Below are 24,900 nucleotides of genomic sequence, written 5' to 3' on the forward strand. Positions count from 1 at the left end.
GTGATTCCCGCGATGATGATTGGCGGAGGAGTCGCTCATGAATATTACGCGCGTAACGCAACGTTCATCCTGTAGTCCTAACCCGATTGGTTGACAGGCAGGACATTTGTTAGTGATGGAAGGTCAGCTGACCTATCAGCAGTTTCTCCTAGAGCGAAGGTTCGGCTTATGAATATTAATTAGATATCGTGACCGAAAGCTCCAGTGCATTTTCCACGCAAACGCAGCCTGGCTCATTAATATTCATGAGCGAACCGCATTCTCCACAGTGTGATTGGTCACGTCCTGCGCCAATTGCTCGACAGCGTCGCATCGTAATTAGTGCGGCTGCGTTGCAGGGCGATTAATTTGTCATTGGAGAGGAGGACTATAGGATGAAATAGCGTGACATACAGATGTGTCCACTCCGATACAACGACAATAACACGACTCTCTCGCCTGGGATTTGTTGAGCATCAGTAACTGGATTAGATTTGCGATCCGAGGCTCAGGTGGAGCAGATAACGGTGAGTCTGAGAATAATGTCAGTTTATATGGAGGCGATGGGCCGCGGAGATGATGATGGCGTATCAGATCATTTACATCCTCTATTAATACATCTACATGATTATATCATCCACACGAATACAGCTACAGCCCTTGTTCATCCATCTGCAGTAGCCTTTGTGTCTCTCTCTTCTGTCATCCGTGTGAATATGTAGGCCTTCATCTCGATGATGCATGTCTAAATGAACATACATGTGTAGTTACATGATGATGATGAGATGGTGATGTTGAGCAGCTGATGATGCTGTTGTCAGTCAGTGTTGGCGGATATAACAATAATTGCGCAATGTTTGTGTGTCTGTAGCTGATGCGCGTCTAGATGCGCCCTCCTCCTCCTCTTCCTCCTCCTCTTCCTCTCTAGCTCTCTAGTCCAGACACTGCCGCATCAGCACCGCCTCCATCATGGGGAACAGGGGCATGGAGGACCTCATCCCGCTGGTCAACCGGCTCCAGGACGCCTTCAGCTCCATCGGCCAGAGCTGTAACCTGGACCTGCCGCAGATCGCAGTGGTGGGAGGACAGAGCGCCGGGAAGAGCTCCGTACTCGAGAACTTCGTGGGGAGGTGAGTGAAGGACATCTAAACACACACACACACACACACACACACACACACACACACACTGACATTCTGTCAAATGACGATATGAAAACATACAGTCTAATAAATTGAGCTTTAACTATTAATCAGGGCAGAGAGCAGTAAAGGATGCAACAGGAAAACGCTGGAAAACAGGAACTCTCATAGAATTTGACATTTTTTAATGGTTATGATGGCAATTGTGTTGGTTTCAATGGAAACTGTACTGGTCCCTGTCGATCTCAACTGGTAATTTGTTGCCTTTTTTTGGTGGCATGTTAAAACCATTAAAGGAACACTCCACTTTTTTTGGAAATAGGCTCATTCTCCAACTCCCCCCGAGTTAATAAGTTGAGTTTTACCGTTTTGAAATCCATTCAGCCGTTCTCCTGTTCTGGTGATATCACTTTTAGCATAGCTTAGCATAGATCATTGAATCCTATGAGACCGATAGCATCGCGTTCAAAAATGACCACCGAGTTTCCATATTTGTCCTGTTTAAAACTTGACTCTTCTCTAATTATATCGTGTACTAATGCTGCCTTCATGTGATATGGGAAAGATGATGCTTTCCACAGTGGAAATTACCAGTGTGTCGTGTTCAGGTGCTTTTGTTGTCGTAGTGAAGAGAAACATGGCGGACTCGGAATTTGTCCTCACATGCTATTTGGGTAAAAGTTTTAAAACAGTTATAAACTTCCTAGTCAAGTCAAGTCAAGTCACCTTTATTTATATAGCGCCTTTTACAATACAGATTGTGTCAAAGCAACTGCACAGTATTTAAACAGCACAATAGTGTGTAAGTAACGCATTATTGTAACAATCAATTTTCAGTTAAAGGCAGTTCATCAATGAATTTAGTGATATCATCGTCAGTTCAGTTCAAATAGTATACGATATCGCTGGAAAATGTCCCCTAATGCACCCTAATGCATCTGCTACATGAAGAAGAGGATGCATCAAAACACAAACGATAAATGATAGGCTGTATATCTTATTGATCATGAATAGTATAGTTTTTTTTAAAGACAATACTAACTAATGGTTCTGTTTTAGCTAGCCTATATAAGTTTTTATATTAGCCTATATAAGTATATATATTTTATATAGCCTATATAAGTTTTTTTAACTTTTAACATCATGCAATGTTTACCATTCAGTATAGTTTTGTTGCTGTCCGCCATGTTGAAAGGTCAAAGTTTATCCCATGTCGGAAACTCGGGTATCATAAAAAATTTCGAGCTTTCCAGTGGATATTACAACGTGAGTGGGTGTTCATGTGCAATTTCGATGTCGGATTTTGGTATTTACCATAATTACAATAGCACATGAAGGCAGCATCAGACCGGCAGAAAATGTAAAGCTGCGGTTTTCTAGGCCGATAAGATTAGGAACTACACTTCCATTCCGGCGTAATAGTCATGGATGTTTGCTGCCGTAATATGGACACAGCAGGAGCAGTAATATCACGCAGCTCAACGTGACCAACTGTATGATCAGGGAGAGTTCCTCGTTGGAAGTTACATAGCTGGGAACTAATTTCAGGTGCTGTGTGATATTACTGCTCCTGCTTCGGTTATATTACGGCAGCAAACTTCCTTGACTATTACGCCGGAATGGGAGTGTAGTTCCTAATCTTATCGGCCTAGAAAATCACGGCTTTACATTTTCCGCCGGTCTTAGTACACGATATAACGACAGAAGAGTCAAGTTTTAAATAGAACAAATACCGAAAATCGTTGGTTATTTTTGAGCGAGATGCTATTGGTCTAATAGGATTCAATGATCTATGCTAAGCTATGCTAAAAGTGATATCGCCAGAACAGGAGAACGGCTGAATGGATTTCAAAACAGTAAAACTCAACTTATTAACTCGAGTTGGAGAATGAGCCTGTTTCCAAAAAAAGTGGAGTGTTCCTTTAATATTTGATGGTTTGTGATGGTATTTATGCTGTAAACCATTAGAAATTCTGTGATGGCTAAGTAATAGTAATTATATTAGATAAAAAAATATGGTACCCTAAGGATGCAAAACATAAAACAGAAATGAGGCGACAAAGCTTTGCATAACAGAGTGTTAATATGTGCACGATCTGGAGAGAATGAATGGATGAAATTTCACGCAGATGAAGAATCTTCCTCCCACGTCTGGAGCTCTACACTTGGGTTGGGTTGGTGTGCAATGCACATTGAATACAGATGAATTAATTCGGTTGAGAAAGCAGTGCACTCATAGAAAGAAAGGTACACAGATGTCACTGGGGCAGATCAAGAGACATGTATGTACCAATTTATTTACTAATATGCGTCTTTAAAGTATTTATATGCCACTCTAGTGGTAAGTACATTTTGAAAGTATACCACCCCAGTGATCGATCTTGTGCCTCTTTCTAAAACACACCTACAGAGTGCACACATACATCACATGATGAAGTCTAGTAAGTGAGGTTAAACTAGTGCATGATTCAATCTATTAAAATGCATTTCAAATGATCACATCATTCAAGATAATGGAGCAGAATATGTACATATTTATATCATTTCATAAAGCTAATATCACACTAAACGTGTCGTTTCTTCTCCAAAAGTCAGCATGATTACAAATGTGATATTGATTTTATTTAACAGTTCAATAAACAAGAAGTTATTATTTAGAGACATTTTAGATGCATATTTCCTGTTTTTGCTGTATTTCACCAACAAAAAAATCAGTATGCATCTCTGAGCAGCATGACAGTGTTTCGTTCCTGAATGAATCAACCATTTAAGATTCTGTCCAATCACAATGACTCGCTTAACAGTGACGTGCTGACACCTACTGGTGGTTTTAACTGCACATTTAAAGTATCTTTTCGTTTTTAAATCATTTCAAACATCAGTTTTCAATGTTTTTCAGTGTTTTATTTATGCATTTGTAACTGCAGGTTAAAGTATGCCATGTCCTTCTGAGCTGCTTCCTTAAACCGTGTGTTAATGCCACAGATTCAGGTGCAGCTTCTGTGTTTCCTCTGCATTGCAAAGATACATTTTGTTGATTTGAATTCATTTGCTTGGTAAAAGCCCAAATGTAAGAATTTGACTCAAAAGATGATGCACACTTTTAGAAAAAATGACTTTATAAAGGTAAAAATGCCCAAAAAACTTGTTGGAAAAGATTAATTTCTGTCACTGCGGTGAACTGACCACAGAATATGAAGAAGATCAATAAATTCAGGAGTCAGCTGTAGCCTCTAAGATACAATAACACACTCAGAAAAAAACACCCAATTATCCTTATTGATAAAATCACAAAAAATACTGAGATTTTTGTCAATATCGCACACCCCTACTTGGAAAAGTAGTGTTGGTATTTTTGTAGATTAAATATAATCATGAGTTCTTGTGATGTTATTAGTATCAGAGCAGTCTGACGCTGTGGTTGAGACAGATGTTAGATGTAAGTTTGGTCAACAGATCTTCAGTCTCGACTCAAATCACTGGAGACTCTTGAACATTTCCAGGAAGTCTATTCCACAGCCTCCTACTGAAGTAATGTAATTCATAATGCTCATATTAGCATCAACAAATCAAGAGTTCAGATGCAAAAGCCTCTAAGTGCCATCTAAGCATCTAAGATGTGCACGTTCAGTCATTTCACTTTAATGGCAATTAATATATTCTTTCCATTGCCATTAAAGTGAAATAACTGAACATAAACATAGGAGCCTGAGAAAAAATTCTCATTTTAGAAGAAAATTTCAGACGGCACTTAGAGGGTGGCATCATGACATTATAGAGTTTACTGATCACTGAAATCAGACCGTTATCACAAAACTCACTCAAAAACACTAGAAATATTAGAATTTATTTCAGTTGATTTTGTATTCACTTCTGTTAACTGGCCATTCACATGCAGCCATTGATTATGTGTGTATTTGGAAAACAGTAAATGTTCATGATTCTTGGACAGGAACAGCAGCTGGTTCTCTGGCGTCTCACTGTAACAGTGTGATATAAACGTGTCTAGGACGGCAGGATAGCACACGTATCACACTACATAGTGCACTGTTTCTGTTGTTTTGAGTCAGTAAGAGGATGGACAGTAATAGTTCTGTGTGTTTTCCAGGGATTTTCTTCCCCGTGGATCCGGAATCGTCACACGCAGACCTCTGGTCCTCCAGCTGATCAGTGCAAACGCAGGTGAACTCCTCTCTCAGATTGGACCTTCACTCAGTCACTCAGGATTTCAGGTTAAAGGGTTCGTTCACCCAAAAATGAACATTCTGTCATTAGCTGCTCACCCTCATGTTATTCCAAACCTGTGAGACCTTCATCTCCAGAACACAAATTAAGATATTTTTCATCAAATCCAAGAGCTCTCTGACCCTCTGTAGACAGCAAGGGTCCTTCCAAGAACATTGACCAAATAGTCTTTGACATCAGTGGTTCAATCCTAATTTTATGAAGCTACGAGAATACTTCTTGTGCACAAAGAAAACAAAAATAATGACTTTATTCTACAATTCTTCCCCTCTGCGTCAGCCTAGCTACATTTTGGACAGTATTTTGGAGAGTGTGATACTTTCCCAAATGGCGCTAGGCTGACACACAGAAGAAGAACTGTGGAATATAGCTGTTACTGAACCACTGATCTCTCATGGATCGTTTTGGTATCTTTCTGGGCTTGAACATGGTAGGACCCTTGCTGTCTACGGAGGATCAGAGAGCTCTTGGATTTCATTCAAAAGATCTTAATTTGTGTTCCGAAGATGAACAAAGGTTTGGACCAACATGAGGGTGAGCAATAACAACAGATTTGTCATTTTTGTGTGAACTAACCCTTTAAGTGCCATTGACATGCAGCCGCACAAGAAAAACCTGTATATCTGAAGTTCTGTTAATTTAATCTTGGAGTTTAATAGTTTATATTGGTTTACGGTGTCTCTGTTTGTCTGATGTTCGCGTGTCTGCAGAGTGGGCCGAGTTCCTGCACTGCAAAGGGAAGAAATTCACCGATTTCGATGAGGTCCGTCAAGAGATCGAGGCTGAGACGGACCGCGTCACCGGGGCCAATAAGGGCATTTCACCCGTTCCCATCAACCTGAGAGTTTATTCTCCACATGGTACCAGAAAACGCCGCTGATGTTACACCTGCACTGAGCTGCTCTGCAGACGGAGAAATCTTAGCATGTTTTAAAGCAGTACTATTATGCTCTTTTACAAAGTCTTTATGTTGTTTTGGGGGTTCACTAGAACATGCTCTCATGTTTAGTGGTTCGAAAAACGCTTTATTTTTCACATTTACATTATTACTAAGGATGTGACGAGATCTTACTGGTCTCGTGAGAACGTGACGATATCAGGGCAAACATTTTTCAGTGTTTACATTAGAGCTGCATGACTAATAGCTAAAATATCACAATCTCTATTCAAACACTCATGCGATCTTATTCATGAATGACAACGATTCAGCGATGTCTATTACAACTGTTTCACGAGCTCCACTGACGCTTACCATGTGAAAGTTATTGAAGACATTCACATCTGCATTCTTACTGCTGCAGTTTCAGAAAGCAACACAAACAGTCTTTTTAACCACATAATCATCATTATTTCTTTGTTACAGACATTTAAATAACAGAAGTACTGGGATAAAAGCTTATAGTTTGGGTATAAACACTTATTGTCTACAGTAGCGATCAAAACCAAAGTATCTTCTAACACGTCTGTAGTGTAACGCTTGTCCTCTTCAGCCAGAAGGTGGCGACAACTGCACGCTTAAAGTATTTATCATTGAATTATACATTCAGGAGATTCCAATAGTGAGACTTTATTAATTGAGACACTGGCTTCTTCGTTTTTTTAAATTTAGTTCAAATTTAAGCAATGAACAACATAATTGTCAGAACCACTAGTAAACTACGTAATTTTGTTTAGATTTCTAATCCTTTTTTTCTTCAGAATCGTGATCTCCAATTTATAAAAGAAAATTGTTTTTCTATTTATCCAGAATCATGCAGCATTAGTTTACATGTTTATTACAGCATAGAATTCATTAAAATAGAAGTTTAAATTCATGAAGTACAAGTTCATATCAAAATGGACCTACATTTTCTGCATTTTGTGTTTTTTTTTTTTGTTTAATAAAATACTATTTTCCCCTATATATTTCATCATTGAGGATTTCTTTAAAATCGTTTAAAAATCTCGTCTCATCTCGTCTCGTCCCGTGAGATAAGTGTCTCGTCACACCTCTAATTATTACAATAGCTTTCTCCCCAGGTTGGCACAAGTGACTCGATTAGTTCCTGTTTGATGAAGGTCTGCCTTCCAAAAAACCAAATGTGTTGTGATTGGTCAACAGCATAGACGGCGTTTCAGTCCTGCCACGCCCCTTCCCACAGCAGCAAGTTAGATTAAAGTTAGGGCTGCACGATTTAGAGAAAAAATCTAATTGCGATTTTTCTGATCAAAATTGCGATTTGCGATTTAAAATGCGATTTACTACTATTTCATAAAAGAGCTACAAGTTTGATATGGTGGTTTTAACAGCACCAAAGAAAGACCAAGCATAATCACAAAGTATGCTACACTGTTCTACTGTTTATTTAAAACCTCTTAAACATTGTTGTCATTTTTTAAATAAAGTTGTCATGACAAATTAAGAAAATAACTACAGTATCTTAAATAAAATTGAATTAACAATTAAAATGATATAATAAAATATTATTTAAATCTTTTAAAATAAAATATATACTATTATACAAAATTAATTAATAAAAATATTATATATTTTATTATATAAAATCCTAAAAGATTACATACATACATACATACATAAATAACATTATTTTATAACTAAATATAATTAAAATCTTTTAGGAATCCAAACACACTGTAAACTATTTTACATTAGTAAAACACTGATGATAACCTACATTAAGAGACACTTTGTTGGGAAGTTTAGCCGCTGCTCCCGCTCATCTTTTCCAAATGGCGTTACCGTTATTTGCTCAGTACATGCAGTAGAGACCTGCACTCCTACGGGAGTATAGCGGGACCCGACGCAAACGAATGCGGCGCGGAACATAACTTGATGGGAGAGTGCGGCTGTGCGGGACGCGGGAAAATAAAATGATTCGCGGGACTCCCGCAAAATAGAAATATCTAAACAAAATATTTAAAAAACAAAACATTGTTATTCATCTATTGCACAAAAGCAGCAAGAACAACTAGTATACAACTTACAGCTATGATTAGTAAGCACAGGGATAGGCAGTCATCAGAGGTGTTTAAGTTAGAATCCACTCACTGCTCAAATGTTCTTGCACAGTGCTGAATATTGCGTGCTCACGAATTAAAACACACGAAGTGTAGACATTGTGAAAGATTCATTGTGCATACTATTCATTGTAGAGCTTGATAAGTTCGCGTATAAACTGAGATATCAGCTTTAAAGGAGCTGTGTCTGCTTGCATTTTCTTTTAAGAATAACAGTGGTTTGTGAATGTTGATGCTTAGCCTATAGGGTATAACAAATATTTTTATCGGGGACGTTTATGCTGGGGTTTTGTGAAACTTACGAGATCTGTTTCATGTAAATTCAATTGATGTACTGAAAAAACAACAACTATAAAGGTTACTTTTATGCGGGCTTTTGCGGACAGAAGCGGGACAAAACATGAATGTCGAGGCGGGAACGGAACGAGATAAACATATTTCTGCGGATGCAGGACTGAAAAATACGTCCTGTGCACGTCTCTACATGCAGTGTTAAAATGCCCCCTATTGGTTAAACTCTGCATCAAACGTAATATAAGCATGAAGATGTAATATGCACATGAAGTGACCTGTCAAAAACGATTTATATGCTTGTTACCACAGTTGATAATTAATCGAAATAATCGCAGCTCTTGCGATTTGAAAATCGCACCCTTTCAAATCGCGATTTCGGTTTAAAAACGATTAATCGTGCAGCCCTAATTAAAGTGATTCTTACGTTTTCAATATGGATATTTTTCTTACAAAAATACATCAAATCACTAAAGGAGGCTTTAACTGATCCCTCCGGAGCCACTTTTCATTATGGATCGACTTGTTTTGGACTGATGAAGAGAAACACCAGTCTATGCCGTTGTAAAGCTCAGGAGTGCCAGGATTATTTTTAATATAACTCTGATTGTATTCGCCTGAAAGAAGGAAGTCATATACACCTAGGATGCAAGGGTGAGTAAATAATCCGCTACAGTAGTGTTGGTCCTATCGCCGATACATGATATTATCATTATTGTGCTCATTTATTTAATTATTTACATGCCCAAAACCAGCTCCAGCATAAGGCTAGTGAAGCTGTCTGCACTGTATGATCAATACATCTCTCACCACACACTGCACACGTCTACGGCACGACTCCGACACGACTATCAGAGCAGTTCACAGACACTTTAGTCAATGCTCACATTTATACCAGCCGACCTGCGGATCACTGAAGAATCCCAGAAGCGGCTGTCCATGCTTCAACACTAAAGTTAGGCGAATCCCCCTCGTCCTCCCCATCCGCCGATGATTTGAATTCTGTGGGCGGGATTTATGTTGTGACATCATAGCATCCAGAAAACAAACGCTGGAGTCCAAAGGAGCCTTTCTTTGTAGTTCTTGAAAAGGGATTTTTTAAAAACTGAATATCTCCCTTTAGAGTGGACTTTGAGATTTGTAACTTTGTAGATGTATTTTATACCCAAACATCCACACCACACACTGGCTAAAGTTCAAAAAGTGAAAAAGCATAATAGGACCCCTTTAAACAGTCTCTCTGCTTGTGTTTCATGTTAGACGGACGATAACAGATGGTGAATGTACACCTAGACCTAAAACACATATTTGGATTTAACAGCCCATAGGGTCACACATTTCAAGATGTATAACGCAGCATAAGTTATATTCATTGTAAAGTCTACAGGGTTAAGAGGTTCTGGCTCAAATCAGAGGTTTGAGCATCATTAGTTTAATCATTATTGCCCTCATGAATGCTTTCACACGTGTCTCCATCTCTCCATCTGTGTGCAGTGCTCAATCTGACTCTCATCGATCTGCCGGGCATCACTAAAGTACCGGTGGGAGACCAGCCGCCGGACATCGAGCAGCAGATCCGAGACATGATCATGCAGTTCATCTGTCGCGAGAGCTGTCTGATCCTGGCCGTCACTCCGGCCAACACTGACCTGGCCAACTCTGACGCTCTCAAACTGGCCAAAGATGTCGACCCTCAGGGTGAGTCACCTGCTGACCTTCTGACCTGCTGACCTGCTGACCTTTCGACCTTCTGAGCTGCAGCTGGATCTTACTCTAGTCCTGCTCTAAATCAGTTTGAATAAGATGAAGGTTCATCGTGTGGCTTTTGGAGCCGTGGTTTAGTGGTGAGACACGAGGCAGGTTCGAGTACGGCCTGCGTCTCATCCAGAGGTGGCTAGAGTAGCCAGAAACTGTACTCACGTAAAAGTACATATACTTATATAAATAATTACTGAATTAAGAATAAAAGAAACAATCCTAATAGTTACTTGAGTAAGAGTAAAAAAGTGTCCAATGAAAAATCTACTCAAGTAGCAAGTTCTTAGTTACTTTGGAGATACACTACCATTCAAAGGTTTGGGGTCAGTACATTTGTATTGTTTCTTTTTTTTTAAAGAAATTAATACTTTTATTCACCAAGGATGTTAATAATTAAAAGCTTATTAAAAGTTAATAATAAATAATTTACATTGTTATAAAATATTTCTATTTTGAATAAACACTACATTTTAAACTTGTTATTCATGAAAGAATCCTGAAAAAAAAAAATCCCAGGTTCCAAAAAATATGTGTCAGCTCAACTGTTGATATTCTCCAACATTGATCATTCTAATAATAAATCAGCATATTAGAATGATTTCTGAAGGATCATGTGACACTGAAGACTGGAGTAACAGCTGATGAAAATTCAGCTTTTCATCGCAGGAATAAATTCTATTTTAAAGTGTGTTAAAATAAAAAACATTATTTTATATTGTAAAAACATTTTGCAATATTACTGTCTTTTTCTGTATTTTTAATCAAATAAATGCAGCCTTGATGAGCAGAAGAGACTTCTTTAAAGACTATTACAAGTCTTACTGACCCCAAACATTTGAACGGTAGTGTGTGTGTGTGTGTGTGTGTGTGTGTGTGTATATATATCAGCATCAGAAATGAACTGATTAACTAATCATTTCCAGACCTGCCAACCAGTACGCATTTGACCTTAAAATACACGGGATACAAAGATCTGGTTAGGCCTCTGTCCACACGCAGCACACAAATCAAGCAACAGAAAAACAAGAGATCGACCAATCAGAGCGGTTCTTTTGGTTTTGCATTGAAATAATTTCTGTGCATTTTATTGCTCTCCAAACTGGATCTGTTTGTGTCTGTGAGTCTACACGACGCTGAGATGAGAAACGCCTCCTCACTTAAAATGTGCAACACACACCAAACATCTTCCCTTGTAATGACAAGCTTTTCTAAATTTGTTGTCCAATAAAAATCACATCAAAATTAAGTAACGAGAGGAACGCCGCCCAGTGAAGCGAAGTAAAAGTACAGATTAGAAATGCAGTCAAGTTAAAGAACCCATCTTTAAATGTACTCTTAGAAGTACAACATTTGGTCTCATTCCTCCCAGTTTCTGCCTGATTATGTACATGAGCCGTCGGTTCTTACCGTTGTGTTTAGTGTGTAATCTCACTGTCTGCTGAAGAACATTTCTGTGTTCTCCTGAATGTGTGCATCACAGGCCAGAGGACCATCGGTGTGATCACCAAACTAGACCTGATGGATGAAGGCACAGACGCTCGAGATGTTTTGGAGAACAAGCTCCTGCCTCTGCGCCGCGGTAAGAAACCGTCACTCCTGTCTTTGTCCAGTTACAGGTGTTTAGTTCTCATGTCTGTGATTGTTAGATTAGGGATGTCAGGTAATTATTATTTTTTATCTGATTAATTACATGATGTGCTGATTAATTAATTACAGATTCATTGCACTTGAATTTTGCCTGAGAAATGACCCCCCAAAAAAGATAGTGTAATGTCATTATTGTGATAAATGAGAAAGTTCTAGAAACTAGCCAGCATGGTATATCGTAGGATGTATGATAATAGAGATGGAATGTAAATGCACAATTTACAACTTAAGTGATTGAAAGAGCATGAAAATCTGACTAAATCTCCTATGACAACTTGCAGCGTTACATACCATCAAGAAAAGAACACAACGGTTAAATATCGCTGTTCTTGTTTTCCGTGTTCACAAAGTAAATATTTTCGGCACTGCTCAGAATGATCAGCGTATGACATCGAAGTCCCGCAAGAGCAATTCTAAACCATAAAGAGTTGTCTTTTCTTACTTTTCTTACCAAAATATCTAAGAATTCTTAAATCAAGAAGGATTTTCTAGATGAATAAAATTATTGTCTATTTTTTTCAGAAAGTCAAAATGAAGTGAGTTTTTGCTTAGAACAAGCTAAATAATCTGTCAATGGGGTAAGAAAAATAATCTTGTTTTTTGTTTGAAATAAGATTTTTTTTTTTTGCTTACCCCATTGGCAGATTTTTTAGCTTGTTCTAAGCAAAAACTCACTTCATTTTGACTTGTTTTTTTTTTCTGAAAACAAGACCATTTTTACTCGTCTAGAAAAATATTCTTGATTTAAGAATTTTTAGATATTTTGTCTGGAAACAAGACAAAAATCAAAGTCAAAAAAGCATTTCGCAGTACATTGATGGCATACACTGATCATACTGTATCTCGAACGAATCTAAAGCAACCGTCTTCATGATTGAGTCACTGAATCATTAATTCATTCAGTTTGTTCAAATCTGTGGGTTGATTCAGGAGTGAATGACTGCTGTGTGTTGATCAGAGACTGTCAATACTTTTGCTGTGACTTTGATTTGAGGGATTTTCATTTCAAATATTGAGCAAAAACAGAAGATATTTGACAATATTGTGTCTAAAATGTAACGTTATTAATGTTGATCTCTACAGTCCCAGTAAAGTACACCAGATAATGTTAGTGTGCCGGATGGGGAAACCATCTTTCCAGCGCAGATCTGTGGGACGTGTGTCTAATGTGAATCTGAGTGAATCTGAGTGTGTCTGGGTGTCTCAGGGTATATCGGGGTGGTGAACCGCAGTCAGAAAGACATTGACGGGAAGAAGGACATCAAAGCCGCTCTGGCAGCAGAGAGGAAGTTCTTTCTGAGTCATCCGTCCTACAGACACATAGCGGACAGCATGGGCACCCCACACCTGCAGAAGGTCCTCAATCAGGTACTGTGACCAGGATCAATCAGATCATTACTGCTAACCTGATGATGTTCACGGTTATAATGGAGCCGCTGTGTTTGTGTTTCACAGCAACTGACCAACCACATCCGGGACACGCTGCCCGCCTTCCGCAGTAAACTTCAGTCGCAGCTGCTGTCTCTGGACAGAGAAGCGGAGGAGTACCGGCATTACCGGCCCGACGACCCCTCACGCAAGACCAAAGCCCTGCTGCAGTCAGTCTCACGCTAAACACACACAAACACCAGCGTTAGTCAGGCTCACAGAACCAGAACCAGAACCAGAACCCTTCATCAGTGTGTGGCGTCTTCAGCACATGGCCTTTATCATCTTTCTTCAACATGTGCCACTATTAGATCATAATGATGTGTAGAAGTACTGTGTTCATGCTGCTGTTTTTAATTAATGTTGCGTCTGAAGAAAGAAAATCTGAAAGAGAAACAAATGTCAAAATAATAAATAGGGATGCACCGAATGTTCAGCAACTGAAATTATTCGGCAAAAAAGCTCTTTCATTACAAAAAGCTCAGAACGTTCTGTTGTCTAATACACCAGACACCAATTGTGTTTATTCTGACAGCAGCTCCTTAGCCAGGGTTCAAAGACCAAAGATGACAATCATTCACAAATCTGCTGCTGCCAGCAAACACTAGGACTGAGCTCTTCTTGTGGGTTTACCACTAAATAAAAGACAACATTTAGAAATGTTAGTATTGGCATTTTACTGCTGTTCTGTCAAATAAAATTAAAAAGTAAGACAAAAATAATAACAATACATTTATTCTCCTTTGCTCAGCAAGGCTGCATTTATTTGTGCATTAGAAACACAAGCCTGATTCAAGAAGGGGCTCTTACAAATGGCAAAAGAATATTATTTGACTAATTTATTAATAATTATTAAGTTATTAATTTCAAGTTAAATTGTGGTTTGTTGGTAGGCTATAAAGTCTACTAGAATGTTAAAAATGTTCAGTGTTAAGTAAATATTTTAAATTGTTGTTTTGTAATTGATTGTTTTCTCTGAAAAGCAAGACAAAACTGTAAAAAGCAAATTTTGGCTATTTAATTTGTGACCCTGGATCACAAAACCAGTCTTAAGTCGCTGGGGTATATTTGTAGCAATAGCAAAAATACATAGTATGGGTCAAAATGATTGATTTTTCTTTCATGTCAAAAATCATTAGGAAATTAAGTAAAGATCATGTTCCATGAAGATTTTTTGTAAAATTCCTACCGTAAACCTATCCAAATGTAATTTTTGATTAGTAATATGCATTGTTAAGAACCTAATTTGGACAACTTTAAAGGTGATTTTCTCAGTATTTAGATTTTTTGCACCCTTAGATTTCAGATTTTCAAATAGATGTATCTCGGCCAAATATTGTCCTATCCTAACAAACCATACACCAATAGAAAGCTTTCATATGATGTATATATCTCAGTTTTGTAAAATTTAACCTTATGACTGGTTTTGTGGTCCAGGGTCACATTTATGCAATGGTGAAAAAACCTGAAAAATACATGCGGGAAAAACACAAAAAACCATGTTCAATAATCAGCCTTCAGCCCAATGTTTAATTCTGTTCATCACAGCCAAGAACTTTAATTTTGGTGCATCCCTAATAATATAACGAATGTCTCACAGCGTGTCATTAAACATTACAAACATGACAGACGTCTGTCACACCAGACTGAGTGTAAATACAGACTGAAGCGTGAGTCCGGATAGAGGTTCAGATGAGTGTTGTGTGTGTCAGGATGGTTCAGCAGTTCTCAGTGGACTTTGAGAAGCGTATCGAAGGTTCTGGCGATCAGGTGGACACCGTGGAGCTGTCTGGAGGAGCCAAGATCAACCGCATCTTCCACGAGCGCTTCCCCTTCGAGCTGGTCAAGGCGAGTGTCCAGATACATCACATACACATCTGTCCTCAGTGTTTTATTACTGCATCTCAACCGTACCTGCGTTTGTGTGACAGATGGAGTGTGACGAGAAAGAAATGCGTCGTGAGATCAGCTACGCCATCAAGAACATCCATGGCATCAGGTTAGTGTTTGTCCTTCATGATCATGATATTCACAGACTGACCTCAGTAGGATCAGATCTGTAGGTTTGATGGTCAGATGTGTGATAAATCAGCTGAAGATAACTGTGTTTCCTCTGCAGGACGGGTTTGTTCACTCCAGACATGGCCTTCGAGGCGATAGTGAAGAAGCAGGTGGTGAAGATCAAGGAGCCGTGTATCAAGTGTATTGATCTGGTGGTTCAGGAGCTGATCAATACGGTCCGGCAGTGCAGTGATAAGGTGCGGCGCTCTATAGACACACCACCAACATGACAGCATGTAGTAAAACATTATTTTAATAACAAATAAAGCTTGTTTAGAGTGTCAGCTTCCAGTTATTACGTAGGACTGATGTACAGTCAAAGGTTTGCATACACCTTGCAGAATCTGCAAAATGTTTAATTATTTTAACATTCATGAGTCGCTTGTTTGTCCTGAACAGTTAAACTGCCTGCTGTTCTTTAGAAAAATCCTTTTTTGGTTTTCCAGCAGTTTTATGTATTTGAACCCTTTCCAACAATGACTGTATGATTTGGAGATCCATCTTTTTACACTGAGGACAACTGAGAGACACATATGCAACTATTACAGAAGGTTCAAACACTCACTGATGCTCCGGAAGGAAAAAACATGCATTAAGAGCCGGGGGTGAAAACTTTTGGAATTTGAAGATCAGGGTCAATTTAACTTATTTTGTCTTCTGGGAAACACATAACTATCTGTTGTAGCCTCTAAAGGGCAGTGCTAAATGAAGAAAATATGATTTTTAGGTAAAATAAGATAAATCTAGACATCTTAATTTTGTTCAAAAGTTTTCACCCCCGGCTCTTAATGCATGTTTTTTCCTTCTGGAGCATCAGTGAGTGTTTGAACCTTCTGTAATAGTCGATATGTGTCTCTCAGTTGTCCTCAGTGTGAAAAGATGGATCTCAAAATCATACAGTCATTGTTGGAAAGGGTTCAAATACATAAAATAGCTGGAAAATCAAAGAATTTTTCTGAAGAACAGCAGGCAGTTTAACTGTTCAGGACAAACAAGGGACTCATGAACAACTATCACTAAATAAAAAACACAGCTGTGGATCATTCAGAGAACAACACAGTATTGAGAATCAAGGGGATGTAAACTTTTGAACAACTTTATAAATTTAACTCTTATTTTCTCTTGTGGACTATTTGAAAAATATGTTTTTCATGTAAAATATCTTATGCAGTACTAAATAAAAAATAGCATGCATTTTGTATGATCCCTCTTATTTTGCTAAAATTAACATTTTGCAGATTCTGACAGATGTATGTAAACTTTTGATTTCATCTGTATAGTGTTATGCATAATATGGTAAATATGGTATCCTGTTTATAAAAACAACACAAAATGCTGGACATTACCACCACAAAATCAGTCATTTTGATTGCAAATAATATCTCAGTTAAATCCTGTTGGGACTGATAAATGCCACTCATTAGGTGTGTTGTGTCTCAGATGCTTTCATATATCATTCTTCATTATTATTGCTCAGGCGACTCTCAGACCCAAATTCATTAGACGACTGAGAACAAGATCCTGCTCTGAGTGGAGCGTCACAGAGTTAAAGCATTAGTCAATCAACTAATGTACTGTGTGCATCAGAAACACTGTTAGAGTGCTATATTTATACAATATCTTTGAGTAATGGTTGACTAGAGGAGTGTTTGCGGTGGTCTCTGCAGTGTAGTTCAGGTCTCAGGTCTCTAATGTTGTGTTGTGATTGTCTCTCGCTCAGCTGGATTCATTTCCTCGTCTGCGGGAGGAGACGGAGAGGATCGTCACGTCTCATATCCGTGACAGAGAGAGCCGAGCCAAAGAGCAGGTAAGGCACACCTGGATATGAGCGTATGAGGGGGATAGTGAGATCAGGGCTCTGGAACCAGACTACTGTCTGTGTTGGTCTCCGCAGGTCCTGCTGCTCATCGACGTCCAGCTGGCCTACATCAACACCAACCACGAGGACTTCATCGGCTTTGCTAAGTACGTGCAGATCTTTGCCTGAACAAGTTAACATCCTTAATCTGATTATTACATAATGCTCTGATTAATTCTAATTAATAATGCCACATCTATTTGGCCCTCAGTAATGAGCTAAATGAGAAAAGCATTGATTAGACATTACAAAGAATAGATCTACACTGCAAAAAATGCTTTTCTTACCTAGATTTTTTTGTCTTGTTTCCAGCCAAAATATCAAACATTCTTAAATCAAGGAGGATTTTCTAGACGAGTAAAAATTATTTAGAAAAACAAGTCAGAATAAAGTGTTTTTGCTTAAAACAAGCAAAATAATCTGCCAGTGGGATATTGTTTTCAGTTGTTTTCAGTTTGCATTAAGATTTTTTTTTTGCTTGTTCTAATTTTGACTAGTTTTTTTTTTAACAAAAAAAATCATTTTTACTGTTCTATAAAATCCTTCTTGATTCAAGAATTTTAGGTATTTTGGCTGGAAAAAAATTTTTTTTTTGTAATGTAGAAATCAATATTTAGATTTTCAACAGTGCATAAATGATCAATGAATACTGATGCTCTAAACATGAAACTAAATGTAGCAAATAACTGATTGGTTTAGTGACTGATTCAATGACTCAATGACTGATTCGTTCAAAAACAAAGCCAGTGACTGTCTTTATGAATGATTCACTGAATCACTGACTCACTTGATTCATTCAGTAATGACTCACTGCTGTGTTTTGATCAGAGATGATCCACAGTTCTTCTGTGGCTTTGATTGGTACTGTCTTCATTTGTGTCTAATATGTAACCATTGTTTATTGAGCTGTTATATGAAAGTTTCAGTGTTGCAGATATTAAGGAAAAGCAGCACTAATGTGATTTAGAATAATAGAGGTTCCCTGTTATCTTGAATTCTAGTCTTCTATAACTGCATATTAACCCATCAGTCAGTGTTCACAGTCGTATTCAGTGTCTGTGTCTGTGTGTGTGTGTCAGTGCTCAGCAGCGGAGCAGTCAGACGAATAAGAAGAGTTCTGCAGGGAATCAGGTCGGTGTGTTGGTGTTTGTGAAGGCTCTGTGTGTTTATGGTGCTCTTTAGTTTTTGTTGTGGTGTTACATGCATGACTTAGTTTCTGCTCTGCTTTTATGGCCCTCATTTCTCTCTCAGTAGTGGTAGTGTTTGTCTGTATGTTGATGGACATGTTGATTTGTGTCTTGTTCTCTTCATGATCCTCCCGTGTGAGCGAGCGGCTCCTGTGTGATCCGCTGTTGTGTTTGGTTCAGGAGCTCCAGGTAAGAGTCTCTCGTATCCTCGTCTCTGTGTCTCCATCATTCCTGTCTCTAACACACTGATGACAGACACTAACTCCTCTGATCACGCGTCCTTACATTCAACACTGAAATCATTCGTGTGTCCTCATAACTTCATGTAAGAGGTCACATGTGACAGAAGAGTTTAATGGAGATGTTTTATACTATGGACAAGCATAGTTTGTATTCATAGACGTCACAGCATGTGTAATGTGAACCTCTTGATTCCTGAGAATAGCAGCGCTGTAGTCTCACAGTATTAATATCACACACAGCATTTGGACACACAAATGTCTGCATTTCATTGCATTAGATCCAGAATATTAACCAGAGTTTCATCTGTGCTCAAACTGAGCTCACTTTCAACCAGTTGGTATTTAGGAGAAGTTCTTTAGTTCTTGGGCTGTTCATGTGGAGGAAACCTGACAGATGTCTTGAAATGAAATGAGTCTTGAGGAAACCATGATATAATCATAATTATTGACAACAGGCTGCTGAACTGTTGAAAAATAAGACAAAACCCAGGTGTAACTGAGACAGCGCTTCATGTGGAGACACTGCAGATGACTGAAACCCTGCACACCCAATGAGGAAATGCTGCAGTTACATCTTGGTTTTGCATTATTTCTCAATAATTCTGACTCATATAATTCCTCATATTACAGTGAATAAAGAATAGCATTTTCCTGTTTTTCACTCATCCACTCTAGAATAGTTTCATGTGTCCTGCAGCTCAATGATACAAAATATATTTGCATTTCTCCACACATGGAAAAGAAGCTAAATCTGAATGATCACATTTGATTTAAAAAAAAGGCTTTTTACAGAATATTAAATTTAGTGATGCACCGAAATGAAAATTCTTGGCTGAAGCCAACTAAAATTTAACACTGGACCAAAGGCTGATTACCGAACACGGTTTTTCTTGTTTTTTCCCCATGTATTTTGCCAATTTTTTTCACCATTGCATAAATTAAATAGCCAATATTTGCTTTTTACAGTTTTGTCTTGCTTTTCAAAAAATGTATTACAAAACAACAATTTAAAAATATTTTCTTAACACTGAACATTTTTAACATTCTAGACATTATAGCCTACCAACAAACCACAATTTAACTTAAAATAACTTTAATAACTTAATAATTAATAATAAATTAGTAAAATAATATTCTTTGGTCATTTTAAGAGCCCCTTCTTGAATCAGGCATGTGTTTCTAATGTACAAATAAATGCAGCCTTGCTGAGCAAAGGAGAATACTAGAATAAATGTATGAATAGAGCTGTTGGAATGATTGTTAGCATTATTTTTGTCTTACTTTTTAATTTTATTTGACAGAACAACAGTAAAATACCAATACTATCATTTCTGAATGTGGACTTTTATTTAGTGGTAAACCCGCAAGAAGAGCTCAGTCCTTGTGTTTGCTGGCAGCAGCAGATTTGTGAATGATTGTCATCTTTGGTCTTTGAACCCTGGCTAAGGAGCTGCTGTCAGAATAAACACAATTGGTGTCTGGTGTATTAGACAACAGAACGTTCTGGAGTTGATTGACTAATGGATGATTTCAGTCATCATACAGTAACCTTTCTCTCCTCATGAAGACATGCGATGCGCTTCTAAACAGTCTCTGAGCTTTTTTTTTGCTATTTTCAGCTGAATCATTTGGTCGCCAAACATTCGGTGTATCCCTAGTTTAATGCACAGTGTGTGTTTTGAAGTTTATTCAGTGTTTGTTTTAGAGTTGGGTGTCTCTTGTAGACTCATTTGGAGCATGTCAAACATGTTTAAATTGGTATTAATTGTGTATTGTCAGAAATGAAGGATATTTGACCGGAGTGATCAGTCAGGGTTGTTTTATGGGCTGCAGAAGCTCGTCTGATGGGTTGAGGATGGTGTGGTGAAGCTGAAGCTGATCTGATGAGAGCAGAGTGTTTAGAAGATCCTGTGATTGATGAGGCTTTAATGAAGGACATCTTGAGCATAAATCATGTGTGTGTCTCTTCAGGCCTCGTCTCCTCCAGCTTCGGGCATCATTGTAAGGGTCAGGTTGATGTGTGTCACTGAATGCACTGATGTGACGGAGCACTAGTTCAGTTCACTGCATGAGGAAGAGGACGGTTTCTTCAGATCTGGGTCACTTTAAGTCTTTCTCACACTGGATTCAGGAAGGATTCAAACCCCTTTCATTGTTATCTTACAGCCTTATTCTCTAATACTCTCATTTTACACATCTACATGACGATGACAAAATATACAACTGAAATATCACATTGGCATAAGTATTCAGACCCTGTGCTATAATATTTGAGCTGAATCCATTTCTCTGGTTGATCTTTGAGATGATTCTACTCTTTGATTGAAGTTAATCTATGCAAATGTAGTAGATTAGACATGAGTTGAGAAGACACACAAATGAATATAAGGACTAACCACTGAAAAAACCCAATCTATGAAGTCACAGGAAGAGCCTTTGGAGCTCAGAGATGGGATTGTGTTAAAGCACAGATCTGGAGAAGACTTCAGAAACACATTTCTGCTGGACTGAAGGATCCCAAGAGCCTACTGGTGTCTGTAATTCATAATGGAAGGAGTTAGGACTCTTCCAAACTGAACAATTTGAGGGAGAAACAAAGATAAATAATGTCCATCAGTCTCCATACAGTCTGACAGAGCAGTCAGCAACCACTGCTTTAACACTAATGCAATGTGATGTTTCAGTTTGTCAGATTTTAGTGTAGATGGATGATGGGGTGTGAATACTTTCTGAATGAGCTGTTTGATAGCAAACACAGAGCACTGATTCATCCTCAGTCTTGGCCTGTGTGTAACGTCTCACACCAGAGACATCAGACAGACACTTGATCACGCTTGATGATGGAGACCAGACTCAGATCCTGTTTACACCTGCTATTAAACGAGAAGATGACTTCCACAGCAACACTTTACAGATAATGTTCTCACCCCCTCGTCATTCAAGATGTTCATGGTGTCTTTCTTCAGTCGTAAAGAAATTGTTTTTTGAGGAAAACATTCCAGGATTTCTCTGCATATAGTGGACTTCTGTGAGGTTGAACTTCCAAAATGTAGTTTAAATGCAGCTTCAAAGAGCTCTAAACGATCCCAGCCGAGGAAGAAGAGTCTTAGTGTATCTTAGTGAAACGGCAATTACAAAAAAATAAAATATTTATACTTTTTAAGCTCAAATGCTGGTCTTGCCTAGTTCTACGTGAACTGTGTGTATTCCGGTTCGAGACGGTTGGGATATGTCGAAAACCTCCATCGCTGCAGAAGCACAGACCCAGTGTTTACAAAGTGAACGTGCAAAGAAGATCAAACACTCTTTACAAAAAAGGTAAAACAGCGATGGAGGACACAAAGCTAGACAAGACCAGCATTTGAGGTTAAAAAGTATATACATTTGTATTTAAAAAAAAATGAAGTGATTGTTTGGCGGCTAGATAAGACTCTTCTTCCTCCGCTGGGATCATTTAGAGTCCTTTGAAGCTGTGTTTAAACTGAGTTTTGGAAGTTCAAACTCATAGAAGTCCACTATATGGAGAACAATCCTGAAATGTTCTCCTCCAAAAACATAATTTCTTATGGACTGAAGAAAGAAAGACATGAACATCTTGAATGACAATGAGGTGAGGACATCATCTGTACATGTTTGCTTTGGGAGTGAACTACTCTAATACATGATAAATCAATTATATTTAGTAATGATGATGATTAAACAGCCTAAGCTCATATATTAGTGCTGGTAGAAGAGATGTTTCACGGGTTGTTTGTCTGTGTTTGTTCAGTGTGTGTTATAGAGGGGTCAGACTGACTGCAGTTACACAGATGCACCAGTAGATGGAGTCATTGATCATTCATTCAGTGGGAATGAAACCATCACTGTGTCTCACATCCGCCGCTGCACAGATAGACAACTGATGTTACTGTTTGCTAAACTATCAAGACATCCTAGTTTAAATCGATGCTAGTTCAGATATTATTTCAGCAGTGTGAGTGTCTGTGGAGCGCAGTGTGAATATCACTAGAGCTGCACTCAGTCACATCATTCATCCACACTCCGCATTCGTCTGTCTCCTGTCCTCTTCACCGCTGTGTTGAATGTGTTTAGCCTGTTACGTGTGTTTTTGATGTGACGCGTCTGGTTTTATCGTCAGGTGATCCGTAAGGGCTGGTTGACCATCAATAACATCAGCATCATGAAGGGAGGAGCGAAGGAGTACTGGTTCGTGTTGACCGCTGAGAGTCTGTCCTGGTTCAAGGATGACGAGGTGAGCGTTATAAGATGCTGTCAGGATGATTTGATGCTGAAACAGGTCTCTATATGAAGAATGATTAAATGTGCACTGAATCATTTCACATTTTCACTGCACTGAAAGGTTCAGACTCATCACAGGAGCCGAAGACAAAACACTGTTCCTGTTCCTTTGTGTGCTGTTTGACTGCAGTATATTAGCTTTCAGAAATAAACCATCAGTACATTCACACAAACTCTCCTGTCGCTGTAATACTGAGAACACAACAGACCTGTGTGCTTTATAATCAAACACATCAAACACCATCGGCATCAGCCACACACCAATAAATGTGAACATGGACCACAAAAACAGGCATGAAGCCCATTTTTCAAGAAAGAATATTTGGCTGACATTCAACTATTTGAAAACTAGAATCTGAGGGTGAAAAAAAATCTAAATATTGAGAAAATATCCTTTAAAGTTGTCCAAATGAAGTTCTTAGCGGTGCATATTACTATTAAAAAATAAAGTTATGATATATTTATGGTAGAAAATTGACATAGTATCTTCATAGAACACGATCTTTACTAAATATCCAAATGATTTTTGGAAAAAAAGAAAAATTGACAGTTTTGACCCATACAATGTATTTTTGGCTATTGCTGCTTAAGCAATAAAGTCACAAATGATTCAACGGTTCGAGACGATGATTCAGAGCACAAATGTACCGATTAGTCTTTGTTTAGACTTGATCTGCTTTTATTGTCCTTAAATGCTAAAGTTTGTATAATTCATGAACTTGTTGTTTAAATTAGACCCCATATGTTTTTAAGGCTTAATGGCTTTGGTCATTGAAGAATGTAAACAATAGTTTTGTTTTTTCATGACTTTTAGCATTACAAACATCATTATTTGAATGAAAACCGTATGAAACTTTAAGGAAGCTCTGACCTCACAACCGCAGCATTCCAGACTCATACGAACATTCACCAGCGGCGAAACTAAACGCTTGTGTCGGCTGTGTTTTGAGCATTTCAGATGAAATATCCTGGTGTTTGTGTGCCTCTTCAGATCCTCCTGTTCATTAGCACTGGAAGCAAATGCATCTTAAAGAGTAGAGAGAGGGAAAACAAGCAGGTTATTGGAAAAGCTGTCATGTCCTCAGTTCTCCAGGACGCTGCGGTGGCTTTCCTCACTCAGTCTAACCAATGTGCAGACTACTGTACAGCAGCCAGAGCATGAACAGGTAGTCTGAACACTGGGCAGACGGAGGAAGAGACGCCGGTCTTCATCGCAGCTGATCCTGTGAGAGTCTCGCTCCTATCGCTCCGTGTCCGTGGTGCGGCGTCCGTGTGTCTGCTCAGGCCGAGCGCCGGATCCTGACGTGGCACATTGGGTCAGAGAGAGCGATTCACAGCAGCGACGGGGAGGGACTAATGCTCACAGATCTGAGACGGACAAACCCACGCTCCTCTGGGCTGCTGGACGTCTGGAGCGGGTTTCACATAGTCCTCCAGAAGCTCAGACTCGTCCCGATTGCTGCTGGACTCTGATGATCGCCGGCGTACGTTTGTCTGCTCTCTGCTGTTCTCCAGAGGTTTGCACTGAAGCTGCTCTCCTGCGCCTCTCTCTCTCTCTCTCTCTCTCTCTCTCTCTCTCTCTCTCTCTCTCTCTCTCTCTCTCTCTCTCTCTCTCTCTCTCTCTCTCTCTCTCTCTCTCTCTCTCTCTCTCTCTCTCTCTCTCTCTCTCTCTCTCTCTCTCTCTCTCTCTCTCTCTCTCTCTCTCTCTGAGGTCTAAAGTGCTTCCAGATGTTGAGACTGAATGC

The 24,900-nt window shown here is 38.7% G+C and overlaps 1 protein-coding gene across 3 annotated transcripts in view; it reads left to right on the forward strand.

Annotated features, from left to right (window-relative positions):
- Positions 1 to 321: 321 nt before the first annotated feature.
- LOC141344805 (dynamin-1-like) overlaps positions 322 to 24,900 on the forward strand; it is a 36,823-nt gene continuing 12,244 nt past the window's right edge. Inside the window, exons 1-16 of one of the 3 annotated variants that reach the window (XM_073849701.1) lie at positions 322 to 506; positions 851 to 1,109; positions 5,230 to 5,303; positions 6,077 to 6,226; positions 10,170 to 10,373; positions 11,914 to 12,012; positions 13,288 to 13,448; positions 13,536 to 13,678; positions 15,221 to 15,356; positions 15,440 to 15,507; positions 15,628 to 15,766; positions 17,290 to 17,376; positions 17,464 to 17,534; positions 18,507 to 18,558; positions 18,795 to 18,803; positions 22,995 to 23,108. In XM_073849701.1, coding sequence (XP_073705802.1) covers positions 949 to 1,109; positions 5,230 to 5,303; positions 6,077 to 6,226; positions 10,170 to 10,373; positions 11,914 to 12,012; positions 13,288 to 13,448; positions 13,536 to 13,678; positions 15,221 to 15,356; positions 15,440 to 15,507; positions 15,628 to 15,766; positions 17,290 to 17,376; positions 17,464 to 17,534; positions 18,507 to 18,558; positions 18,795 to 18,803; positions 22,995 to 23,108 — 1,668 coding nt within the window. In that variant the 5' untranslated portion in view covers positions 322 to 506; positions 851 to 948. The remainder of the gene's footprint in view (positions 507 to 850; positions 1,110 to 5,229; positions 5,304 to 6,076; positions 6,227 to 10,169; positions 10,374 to 11,913; positions 12,013 to 13,287; positions 13,449 to 13,535; positions 13,679 to 15,220; positions 15,357 to 15,439; positions 15,508 to 15,627; positions 15,767 to 17,289; positions 17,377 to 17,463; positions 17,535 to 18,506; positions 18,559 to 18,794; positions 18,804 to 22,994; positions 23,109 to 24,900) is intronic. The other 2 variants (XM_073849702.1, XM_073849703.1) reach the window with 2 other exon arrangements.

This window comes from Garra rufa, chromosome 10 (assembly GCF_049309525.1).
Source record: "Garra rufa chromosome 10, GarRuf1.0, whole genome shotgun sequence".
Lineage (NCBI taxonomy): Eukaryota > Metazoa > Chordata > Actinopteri > Cypriniformes > Cyprinidae > Garra > Garra rufa.